This window comes from Gymnogyps californianus, chromosome 4 (assembly GCF_018139145.2).
Source record: "Gymnogyps californianus isolate 813 chromosome 4, ASM1813914v2, whole genome shotgun sequence".
In the NCBI taxonomy this organism is placed as follows: domain Eukaryota; kingdom Metazoa; phylum Chordata; class Aves; order Accipitriformes; family Cathartidae; genus Gymnogyps; species Gymnogyps californianus.
In genome coordinates, this window is record NC_059474.1 from 79,450,713 (window position 1) to 79,463,528 (window position 12,816).

The following is a 12,816-nucleotide window of genomic DNA, read 5'->3' on the forward strand; positions in this document are numbered from 1 at the left end:
GTGGAATAGATCTCAAAGACAATCCATTGACCACAGACTTTGCAAAAATAGACAGCTGGGTGGAGGACGGATACACTTACCAGTGTTGCTATTGAGGGAAATGCTGCAGTATGAACTCATTCCTTATTAGATATGAGAGAATCCATATGAGAAAGGGAGCTAGTAAATCCTCAGCAGGAGGGAAAAAAAATCTATAGTAGATCATGTTAAACACCCAAGTTAATCTATGATAACATACAAAGCCACATGAAACTCACTGTCAGTAATTCTCATGTTCACAGAAGTACTTAATGATGAATTCCTTCTTGTGAATAGAAGAAAATTATAAGACTACACTTTGTTTTTCTTGGGACTTTGACAGAAAGTCAGCGATTCTGTCTGAAACTCTCTGATTCGGCCATTCTTACATGTTTGTTGGATATCTGTGGGGGGGTTAGAGCTTGATCCTAGAGTATGTTTTTCTGTATTGCTGTGTGATCACAGCATTAAATCCTTTTTAATATCACTTTGTATCATAACTTTTTTTGTAATATCAAAATTTAAAAATACTTTTGGCAATTTTTAATTGTATGTACCTTAAAATTAAGCACACATTTCCTTCTAGTAGATGTATGACCTTAGAATTCATAACGTTAGTTTCAATGAGAATTCAAAAGTTAGGTATCTGATTCTGAGAATTAAAATAATTGTATTGGGTTAAAATATGCCTTACTGCAAACTCATTAATCTGGTTTCCTGTTGAACAGTGTAAAGGATACAGTTCAAAATAGAAACCTGAGCTTGAATTGGATACAGGGAATCATTTTATTATGGTAATATGGACCACAGTTCAGCAAAATATGTAAGCATTATGTGATTTTCAGAATGTAGGCCTTCTGTGAAATACACATGCACTAGTATTTATTGAATAGTTAAGGCCTTGATGACTTTGAATTATAAATTTCACTGAATTTCACTTTGAATTATAATTTCACTGAAATTAAGTGAAAACTTGACATGTACTTCCAGGGAGATAGGCCTGGATCCGAAGACAAGCCCTTAAAGCTAATGGGACTACCATAGTCCCATTGGTTTCAGTGGGAATATTCCCAGTCATGATAAACAGGGACATTATGGGACTCTGCAGAGAAAAATGTATTTTTGCCTGTGTGGCAGGAAAATTTACTCTGATTATGTGTGTGTATGACTCTGAGGTGCAAAGCTCATTTTCAGGCATATCATGGCAGCCTTGTTCATGTAATTTTTCTAAATCATCTTTTCTTTGCAAATTCATATTTTGTGAAATACATTTGTAAGGTGCTATAGCAATATGATCCTAGTTTAAAGGTTTACAACTCCCATGTCTTCATTTCCTGCTTGGTCAAAAGGATCAGTTGATTTCAGGGAGCCTTCTGTTTGACTAGAGAATTACTGCCAACTTAAACTCATTAAGGGTATATTCTTCATGTAATTATTGCTCTTATGGGAAGTTCCAGCTTGGGTTTAATTTTCCTCTTTCCTTATGCCAGTTATATTTTATAATTGCTATAATGGAAAATTCTTTGCAGATGGGAATGTTGTGTAATATATTCTTTCTTACTGCATATATGTTTTAGTTCTTTCTAATCTAATCACTTTACGTGCAGTTGACAACCTTACTGAAACTAAGGCTAGTTAACACTGCTTCTGCAGTAATTTTAGCTGACTGTGCTTGACAGATCCTTGAAGAATGCCCCACAAAATGAGGAGGATGCAGAGCACTTTGTAAAACTTGGGGTATTCATTTAATGCTTTAACAACATCTAAACTACCCAATAAGCTTGGAATACATATATTTTTAGCCGCATATTTCTATTGTTTAAATAAGCTGTAAATGCAAGATATGTATCACCAGCAAAAATTATTTACCATGTCTTCAGATCCATCAAGATAGTTTAATTGTAACCAACCGTCCAAATATTAGCTACTTGTACTAGACTCATACCGTGTAACACATGTCATAAACCCTCTTTCACATACCAATTTCTACGTAGAACAGGTATTGTTCTTGATAAACAACTTATCTATGTCTTCCAAACTGAGAATACAAATCAAAAGCTTTCTAAGCATTGAGCTACCTAGATACTAAGAATAACTGCCCAGCCAGTCAGATTACCAGACACTGTAGCAGTAAATGTTCAGCAAGTAGTGCATTTCACAGAGAAATAAAGGCTGTTCAGCCTCTGACTTGTTCGATAGTTTATTACAAAATTAACTTGCAATCCAGTTTAAATACACTCTAAATACTTTCCTCATCCTTTTTGTTGTTCAAGTATCATGGTACTGATGTCTATCAATAACACCTTTCTTCCTGTTGTGTTCAGATTATTTGATTAATTACAATATGTAAAACTTCATTGAAACTGTCTTGAAATCCATCTGAAATGGATGACTGCATAAGATTGTATATATCTACATGTTGTAGGGATTCAGGTACCATGACCACAGATGTATTTTAACTGTTGCCACAGTAAAAATATTCATTGATTTACTTTCTTAGCTCATTTTAAAAATGCAGTGAAGAAAACATATGGCAAATAAGCCAGTGCTTCCAAGTATTCCACTTCCATTGGAACTTTCCCGAGTCTGGTTATATCTAGTACCTTGGAACTCAGATATCAAACATACGCAGAAAACCTACAAGATCCTGTAAAATACTTCTTGCCTTTAAAATGCCCTTATTTTACTTTTTTTTTCACATTAGCTTAACTGCAAGCATTTGTACTGTCTCCATCTACATCCTTTCTAGATTTTTGTATCAAGCATGTTGGTTGCCCCACTTTCATCCCACCCCTCACCCCAAGAAATGTGTATTTTTGCCTTTTGATGAACAGAACAATCTTAGGTTAGGTGTAAAACTGAGTCTATTCTAGAGGCTGCTAGCCCTGCAGTCATGTGAAAACTGTGCTCCATTCAATTTTGCCTCCTCATTTCTTTAGTTCAGAGATTGTCAGGCCAGCAAGAAACTTTCCTTCTCCAACTCAAATCTAAGGCTTGTAAAGCTAGAAGAAGGGAAAATATGCCAGGCCCTTCAGCTGCTCATGTTGGACGCCTCCATCCCCTTGACTGTGGGTTGTAGTTTGAATCAGCTGTTGACAAGCAATAGTCAGACCTGGAATCCATGGACATTATATCGGGATCTGTTCTGGACCGTTGACTGCAGTAAGCATACTGCAGCTGAGAGCCAGCCTGCGTGGTGGCACTTGGGGCAGACATGGAGCTTTTGGGGGGTGATATAATACCCGATTGCTTCCCTCCTAATAAGGCTACACTACCACTTGGGGCTGGAGGCTCATAAGAAACTTTTTGTTTCCATTCATCTGGTGGCTCAGGAAGTGTTTTCCTGCGAGCAGCTGATACTACATTAGCAGCAATGGATTCCTGTATATTTTGGGGCCCAAAAGCTTCATCCACTAGGCCAAGAGGGGATCTTGCCGCTGCTTCCCAGGGAGTTGGTCTCTTGCCAGGCCTGTTGGCTGCTGTGTCTGGCTTGCTGAAGTAATCAGGGGCAGGCTGAAACATAAGAGGAGAAGTAGGAGACATGGCTCGAGAAATGAATGAAGAAGGTCTCCCAGGAAGTGATAATGACCGTCCACTGCTTCTTTCCTAGGAAAACAAAATACCAAATATAGTTACAGTTATTAAACAACAAAAAAGGAAGGCCCTTCTCTTCACTTCCAAACTGGAACAAGAGACCTTGAAAGCACATGACATCCTGGCAGTCCCTTTTTATGTCTATGGGTACTTTTTAATACTTTAATTTAGTGGAAAGAGAGGAGGTATTAAAAAGGAGGCAGAGAAAGAAACAGGAACAAAGACAGAGCAAATTGAATTTTTGAGGAAAGTAAATAGACCAAAGACAGGCTTTTACTGAAAAGGTACAGTTACGTTAGCAACTATGCAGCTTTTCCACTACTTAGCTAGTGTGCCTTGTTCTGAAAAGACCATTCTTAATAATGAAAAAGGAAGTCGTGTTATGACAGTTCTGTGTGTGTTTACAAGATTCTTTCTAACATGCAGGCGTGTTATTTGATAACAGGCTCTGTCTAGGACATCTGTCTGAGAACATATCTTTGGCAATTTCCTTTTAAGAAAGGCATTTCTTACTCTAAAATTATTAGACTTATCCTAGTTTTCACTTTTCAGGGCACAAAAATGAACGCAAAAAATTAAAGACATTAATGCAATCATTCACTTAATACCTCTACACGATGCTACTTAACCTGGCTTCTTTAAAAGGCAATGCCCTCAAAATGTCAGTACATTCCGACCCATTTATAGGAGCAATCCATTCATATTTGACAAATCCTAATCTTCTTAGTAATGCAGCACTTTGAAACAGAAACTGTGTTCATGAGAAGGTTCTGCTGCAACAGTCATTTAGCATTGTACAAAACAGGTACAGCCTTTTCCCCAAGCCAGACGTGTTCTTTGTGTTACACAGACAAATTACATTGTTCTTACCAAGTAGTCTCTATACATGTGGTTCCTAAACCCATTCATTTACGCCCATTGATTCATATCCTGAGGTTTAAATGCCTTTAATTCTGAAATCCGGTGTGAAATTCCAGGCTCTTTTTGCTAGATGCTTTGCTAGAATGTCATTCAACCAACATTGGCCTGTGTTACTTTTCCTAATTAGCTTCCAAAACTTAAAATACTGTGAGCATGATCTAGATACTAGCCAATAGGTATCTGATCATGCAAGGTGTAGCTTATCTAGCAAAGATTCACATAGAAATGTCACGTTTTATAGGCTTTTTTGTCACAGGATCTTGACGCATTTAAGAAACTTAAAAAACCTCTGCTTCACACGGGCTTTTATATTTTAATATCAGCCTTGTATATGAGCGGTGGAAACTGAAAAAGAGACTACTGATTTCATTCTTTTCAGTCAGTTTGGTGGTGCTTAGTCTGAATCTTTTAAAAAATGAGTAGAGTGACACACAGAGGTTATGTAATGAGAGTTTTGACAAGTTTCACAACTAATGCTTTATAACAAGACTATTCTTTCACCTCTTAGCTATGACCAGCTATTCCCAGTTTGCAGTTCCAGCGAGGAAACTCCCCAACATTATTAATCCTACCCCCACATACTTATGGCAAATTTTCATGAGGTTCTACTTCTATCCAGAAAAAAATACTTCATTTTGTGCAACGTAGCTCAGTTAATTTTTAAGAATCCTCACTTAAACCTTGAGATGATCAAACGTTAAAATGTGGCTGATCAGATCATCACATATAGACAGATCCCAACAGAGTACTCTAAGATGTTAGCATATAAAAAGCAAGAATTATCCATTTGGAAGGTAAGTGAATAAAAGAAAATACAGAAACTTTTTTTCCCATAGATGAAGTTTTATACTGTTAAGAATGGACTAAAGTTTCTCTCTATATTCACCTGATGGGAGGGATCTCTTTCTTACCTGGAAAATAAGAGTCCAGGTAATAGATCATGCTTGGGGCCAATGAGTGGCAGACCCAGATAGGCCAGTCAGAATACTTCTCCTTCCTCTAATGTATTGCAATTTCTTTCTTCACTGAATCCACAGAAAAGAGCTTATTCAGCAAGCCTGGTTAGTGCATTTTGTTTAAATTATTGGCAAGAAAAATTTGTTAAAGGTGCAAAATCAAAATAAGTATGCAAAATGAGATAGAGTTTCTATTAGAAATTAATCTGATAACCCGAACCATGAAACTAAGAAGACAGGTTGTACAGAGGGATGAAAAATTTGATCAAACAGGTCCACCTAGTTGGTCTACCTGTGTTAACTGCTCTCGGGAGGGTTCTAGAACATTGTCTATGCTGAGTAGACAGAAAATTTTCCCTTTATTTAATGGAGGTTGCAGTTCCAAGCCCAGTGAGTACTTTGTGGGATTCCAGAGATGCAGAGGGAAATGATACTGTTGAAAGAAGTGTTGCATAAAATATATGACTTTTCAAAACAGTTAGACGAAGATACTGTTTAGTCTGTCATGTTTAGAGAAAAACTCCAGAGTTCATCAAGTTGCAGAAGTATCTTTTTGGCCTAACCATTAGTGATAAAGCAGGAGCTAATTTTCTTTGACAGAGTTTAATCAGAGAATGATGAGTTATCAAGTGTATTTCACTATTTGTCTAACAAAATGGGCCATTCTACTGTGTTATGAAGGTAGAAGTTTAACTTGTAAAAGCAGATATTACTCTATGATGATGGAAACTATTCTACGGATAGCTTTGTTATCATATAAGGCAAAGAAAGGGAACTGGCAGAAGAGAGCTAAAATGACCTCATAGAAAAAACCTCTGTATGAATCAAACAGTACAATACAGTACAGTATAGGAAGTAGCACAGAGTTTTGACAACCAGATTCGGGGATGAGTGTTTTCTTGGCTTGAGAATCTCCTATGTCCTTAATTTGGAAGAACTCAATGAACAAGTGTTTGTACTTCAAACCGTATCTATCCACAGCAGCTGTAATGTCATGCAAATCATAAATTCAGCATGTAAGGGTTGTTGTAGAAAAAGCAGAATCTCAAATACTGATAATCTGGAGAATATTATTATATCTTTTGAATTGGTCCTTATGGGAAAAAAAAAAAGCAAAGTACTTTGGATATGGAAGATTTTAGGCTCCTAGGCAAATAAAAATCTTTTGTCCATTTTGGTATGAGATTCTGCTTTATTTATTAGCTTTTGTGCAGCATGGGTCTGTCAGGCCTATGTAGTCAGCAAACTGGAACATCAGTAGTGCCTTGGGAATGAGCTTGGTTATACTAAAATTCCTTGTATTCATTTCTTGTTTTGTTTTTAACTTTAGTCAGGCTCTCAGGGATAAAACGACTAGGTAAGAATCCAAATAGTTCATACTGTCTCATGAGGTGAAGAACGTTTCATTATGTAAGGATGGCTTTGCTTGGCTCTGAATAGGATTACCCAGTGATCACTCTATTAGATGAAAACATCTGTGATGGGTTTTTCCAATGGAATTCGATTTACAGACTGCCAGGTAACCTGCAGCAACTTAACAATTTACCTGGCCAGTGAAAGATTGTGGCAATTTATCTGGAAAAGAGTATTTCCTTAAAAGTTGATAAATATTCTCCTTTTCTATCTCAGAACCCCAAGCTAATAGTTATTTCAAGTCTTGTCCATTTTGCCAAAGTACTATTTGAAAGCACTGGCTTTTAATTTGCCAGAGTGGCTTATGCATTTTTTTTCATTGGTTTCCTGGATCTTGCATATTTATGGACATTTCTAGACTTCATCTTAATAGCCATCATCTGAGAGACTTCATTCTGACAGAAAAACAGACCAGGTTATTCGAAGAATGCCCCAGTGGACCACTTTGTTAGGTGCTAAGTATCTTGTTTGGAGACTAGATACATTGGGTACAGTGAACACATTCAGTAAGATCTGTATCACTGAAGATAATCAATGATTACTTCCTTCTGGATGATTGTTCGACCCACATCCAAATCACAGCAACAAAGTTCCTGCTGCAAGATCAAACTGTCAAACTGTGGTACTGTCAGCTGGATGATTGTCGTCTGTAGGCAGTTCTTTAGCATACTTGGTCCTGTTTTGATATTCCCAGACCAGTCAAATTCTTCTCCTTTCCCACTTGGTAGCTTGTATTTAGATACAGTTCTGATAATAGGCTGTTTTTTAACTTTAAAATTCTAAAATGTGAATTTGCATATCTATTTCCTCTAGGTTTAGTAAAGTAAGGATTAATCTTTCCTTCCATGAAGGAAGGGCTGAGCAGCGTCTGTTTTTAGTTAACAGTTGTCTTTTTGGATTGTAAGAGGACAAAATCTGTGAGGGCAAATAGTGTTCCAGATGATTTACCTGGAAAAAGGCTGAAGTATATGGGAAGAACTTTGTCCATTCCATATGGGTCTGAAGGAATTTGAGGAAAAAGTTAAGAGAGACCCCCATTTACTTACTAACTTCCAGTTATAATGTTGTGTCTGGCTGTCTGGCTTTTGATGGAAAGACTGGATGAATAATTTTTGAAGGAAGAGGCTATTGATAGAAGAAGCTGGCTGAATTCTCTACATTTCCCAAAGAGAAAAAGTCATAACTATGCTAAAGGTGAGCAGAAGAGGGTTTGAAGACTCAGAAGATCCAAGAAGGTGGAAATATATTTGGCTAAAGCGAGCCTTAGTTATTTTGAATTACATTCTTCCTAAAACAAATAGCAGTTGTCATCAGCATTTGCATTCCCATAAGCTCAGAGAGAAGGAAACAAAATTTTATATTAGTTTTATTTTTAATTAATCTAGGCAAATTAAATATCAGTTTTGGCCTGCAACAATTCTACTAAGTTTTGTAAAGTGGCTGCAACTTGAAGCAGTTATAACCCTTTGGATTCAGGGGAATATTTTTCTAATTTTCATGTCTGTTTCACAGAAAATGATTGAATTTCTTTCATCACCCATGGAAGAAATATAGCAAATGCATCAGTTATGTGCAGTATGCCATCGTGCCTCAGTGTGTACCTTAAGGAGGAGGAATTTAGTCTCTAAGCCTATTGCCTGCTAAGATTGTTATGGTAGTATATGTTGTAATAAAAGCAATCCAACAGCACCCTGCACAGCAGATTTTTGTACACTGCATAGTGACATACTTTTGCAATAATTTATTGAGTTAAAAAATAGAATATTTCTATCTACCCCAACTTTATTCTGAAATTGAATAATCTTCGACTTCAGAATATATAATACCGCACATTTTTTCACACTCTGTGGTAAATAGGTTGTAAGCACTTGTAGAAAAGCATGATTTTGCTAAAATATAAGTGTATCTCAAATGCAGGAACTGAGAGATGATCAATATTGCCTTGTTTTCATTGAAGTTAATTTTAATTATTGGTAATGGTGTTCCTAGACTGAAAGTGTAGGTCTGAACATTTCTAAATTCAAAGCAGATCTGTATTTGATATTCATATACTGATGTGTGTCACTAATTTGGTGTTCAGCCCCTTCAAACTAACAAACACAAACTTTGGAATTAAGGCAACGTTAGGTCACTAGAATTCATCATTCATTTACTGGACAGCAGCAGCCAGAAGTAGTGATACTTTCTATTCTTTTCCCTTCATATTTAATTCTTGGAGATATATCTTTTGACAAGCATGTACTAAAAAGAATGCACAACCCCAGATCATAAGTGAGACAGTGGGAAATATGAAGTGCAAGCAGAGAATAATTATTCTACCCTCTGTCTCCCTTAAGCTACAAGAAGATCATAAAAAGAGGGGTAGAGGTTTTCCATTCTTCTTCCCAGAAATCGCGGGAGAAGGGAAAGAAGAGTGATATGCTACCAGAATTATTACATTATCACATGTTGTATTACTGTAATCTTGTTGTAAAACATTCGTTATAATACTGTACCAGCACTCAAAGTATTATGCTGCAAAACAAACCAGAACCCTATACAGTGATTGATTTGTTCTTTTCCATTGCCTCATGTGAACGTTTTCGGAGGGAAAGATCTTTTCTACAATAGTTATTGAAGGGAAAGTGATTCTTAGATGTCAAGAAGAGGAAAGGCAGTTCAGAGCTGTCCATTGCAATCATAGAATCCTAACAGCTGCTGCTGACTGGCTCAAGTGTCTATGCAAACAGATTAAATGTTAGGTTTAGGTGAACATTGATTTTAAAAATGCAAACTATTTATAAACTGGTCAATGAAGCAAACAGTAATTGTACCACAAGCATCTTTGATATTTTTAAGCTGTGTATTAATATAAACTAAAACAAATGTAATATTACTTCCAAAAGAAACTGTTTCACTATATATGTAAATGAATGTAAACACAGTACTTATAAAAGGTGTATGCACGTATAGATCTATTTGATGTAAGTGGAAGGAGTGTGAATGTGTACCTTTGATTCAATAATACCTAAATCAAGAGTCCAGAAAAATCGGTTATTTGGAACTTACTGCTATTTCAAATTTCTTGATAATTATGAAAAGCTGAAAGACAAAAAGAGCAACACTTCGTTCCATAAAATAGTGCAAATTTTAAAGGCAAGAGTCAGAAAGATATTTTTCATTTTACAGACCAAATGGGAATGCAAAATACTACTTAGTGAAATGATTTCACAGTAACTGTTTTTTTGTCTCGGTTGGCACATCTCCTTAATAAGTGAAAACTGTTCATATGTTTACATGCTGAAACTGCCTTTTCACCAGTTAAGGAGACATATATTACATTTTCGAAAAAAGTCAAGAGTTCTATTTTCAAAAGTAGGTTGGGCTTTTAATAGTCCAGTGAAACTCTCTGCAACATAGACTCCCACCTGATTAAGTCACTTGAAAAAAATTGACCTAGGTGTCTAAGTCATTAAGGCAGTTTTATTTTTATCTTTTCATTATAGTCCTGGTCCTTAATCCCATATCAAAGCACATTCAAATCTGAGTTAACATTAGCGCCTGGCTGATGTTTGCACAAAAAGGGGACAAAGGAGGAGGAACTAGATAAAACAATTGTACTATCTCAAAAAATGACTCTGTCTTTATAAAAAGCCCAGAGTGATGCATTTCTCATTTGGCTTTCTACGGGCTTGTAATGACTACTGCAGTTAGAGACCAAACCACTGAGAAAATGGAAGGACAAAATAAGTAATACTTGATTTTTATGCCTTTTAATTCTTTCCTTCATTCCATTTTTTTAAACATAAAACAAGCACTTCAGATTTTTAAACTGAACTGCATATAGAAGGGAGACATATTGTTAATCTTATTATAGCTTTTTTTCATCCCAAACCATTTACAATTTAAACTTCATGTAATGAAAAAATAATTTCTCTCTGAAATGCTGCCAGCTCTGGAGTAAATGCTACAGCTATTTTACAATATGAATACCAAAAATTTTGAAATAAAATGGGAAAATCATATTTATTTGACACTCTGGAAATACTTTATAACAGGCTAAAATTGGAATGCAGCATTTTGGTTAATGGGGATACAAATGGCTGGAGAGGCAGGGAATCTTACCTGTCTAACGATTAAAGCCTTGTCAGTGGCTCTACTGAGACTAGTAATAGATTAGAATCCCATAGTTCATGTCTGATCCTAACTTCAAAGCTGTCTTGTCAGGGTTTGCTTTCAAAACTTTATAGGGAATTTTAGAACTGGAACCTGATTTATTCTAAGTTTAGATTGTTTATAACTGTGGTATTATTTCAGGTGAGAAAAATCTTGTTTTCATCATTAGTATACAAACTAATGAAACAGTTACTGTAAACCATCTTACACAAGCTTTGTGACAAATTCTGCTTTTGACAATAAAGTCCTTTTTCATTGTCAAGTAATGGTAGAAAAATAAGATATTAGAATTAGTCCTTCACTACTGCTTACGTGGAAAAGATACATAAGAATGCTGCTAACCTGTCATAAATTAGTTATTCAGTTAGCTCAGTTTGCGCCTGTGTAAATGAAAGAAAATCAATGCTTTCCATTATCATTTAGTCTTTATCCATATACGATTATCAAAATACGATACAGTTATGCCTATAAAAAGCAAATGGCTGAAACTTGTTTGGCCATAGGCATCTTAGCTTTCCTTGGGACAGTTTATTTCTTGTAAGGAAGAATATTTGCTGCCACCTTCTGGACTTTTATATTACACAGCTTAGAGGAAGGTCTTAGAAGATGAAGCCTTGTGAATGAACATTTGAAAAACAGGTGCAAAGTTGATCCTAGGTTCTGACCTTGCTATTTTGTATGAACAATGGAAGGGGTTTAAGTTGATATAAAGTAAAGGCTAATGATTTTTTTTCTAAAATCAAAGAAAATAAATATTAATTATATTGTAATACTTGAAGGTGGTGGCACTATTGTTGCTGTACATATCCAAACTAAAAGATAAATTATCCAGTTCCTTATAATTTTCTTATCAAATCTTTTGAACTGAAGTTTTCAGTCTTAGTTGTTTGATTTTTTTCTTATTTCCTTCATCCCAAATGATCCAACCATTTCAGATGCATTTCAACCAAATGAACCTATATAGTTCAACCATCTCAAAGAGTGAGAGTAGGGAAAAATACATGTCAATGACAAAAAATTCTAGCATCCGTTTCCTTGAAAAGTGGTACCACTGCATGCTTTAGAACTAGTTTGAGACCAATATTTGTATCTGAAGTGTCTCGTATTTCCATGCAAACTTGCCTATGTATATTCAAGCTGACAGCTTTATATAGGCTCAATAGGAGCAGCTTGGTTTTTACAGCTAGTTCCCAAGAACTCTGTTAACAGCAATAATATTCTGTTAGGCAGGAGGATTTTATTCATTATTACAGGTCTAAACTGCTGTAGGCTGTGATGTCTTTGGACACCACACAGGAGAACAAGGAGACTGTCCTTGTGCTTTCTCTGCCTGTCTAAACTGCAGGCTATGTGTACCCCCCCAGGCTGGAGAAGTCACTGGGGTGTTCCACAGCTCCTGCGCTGGCTGCACAGCTGGGTTTTCATTCATAAAAAAGTAGTGCATGCAGGCGTATGGTGCATACCCATGTCTCTTCCCACCATCGTGTCCGGACCTGAGGCTGCATACTCACGGATCAGGACTGAGATGCGCTGCAGAGCACAGCTGCCCCTTGCAGAGCTCAAAACCTCCTGTCTGGGCCCAAGCAGCCTCAAAGGGGAGAACGTCTGATTTGAATACAGGGGGGCAAGAAGCAGACTTTCAGCAGGGTAGAAGAAACAGACAAGAGAAGGACAGAGAAGAGACTGGACAAAGCAAAACCAGGAGCTGGTAATACTTGATACAGAAGGAAAATCTGTATTCAGCTCTGGGTTGGAGAGT

General features: G+C 36.4%; 1 protein-coding gene across 2 annotated transcripts in view; it reads right to left on the reverse strand.

Annotated features, from left to right (window-relative positions):
- Positions 1–2,832: 2,832 nt before the first annotated feature.
- Positions 2,833–12,816, reverse strand: part of SYNPO2 (synaptopodin 2) — a 94,234-nt gene continuing 84,250 nt past the window's right edge. The window contains exon 5 of one of the 2 annotated variants that reach the window (XM_050895245.1): positions 2,833–3,624. In XM_050895245.1, coding sequence (XP_050751202.1) covers positions 3,058–3,624 — 567 coding nt within the window. In that variant the 3' untranslated portion in view covers positions 2,833–3,057. The remainder of the gene's footprint in view (positions 3,625–12,816) is intronic. The other variant, XM_050895246.1, reaches the window with a different exon arrangement.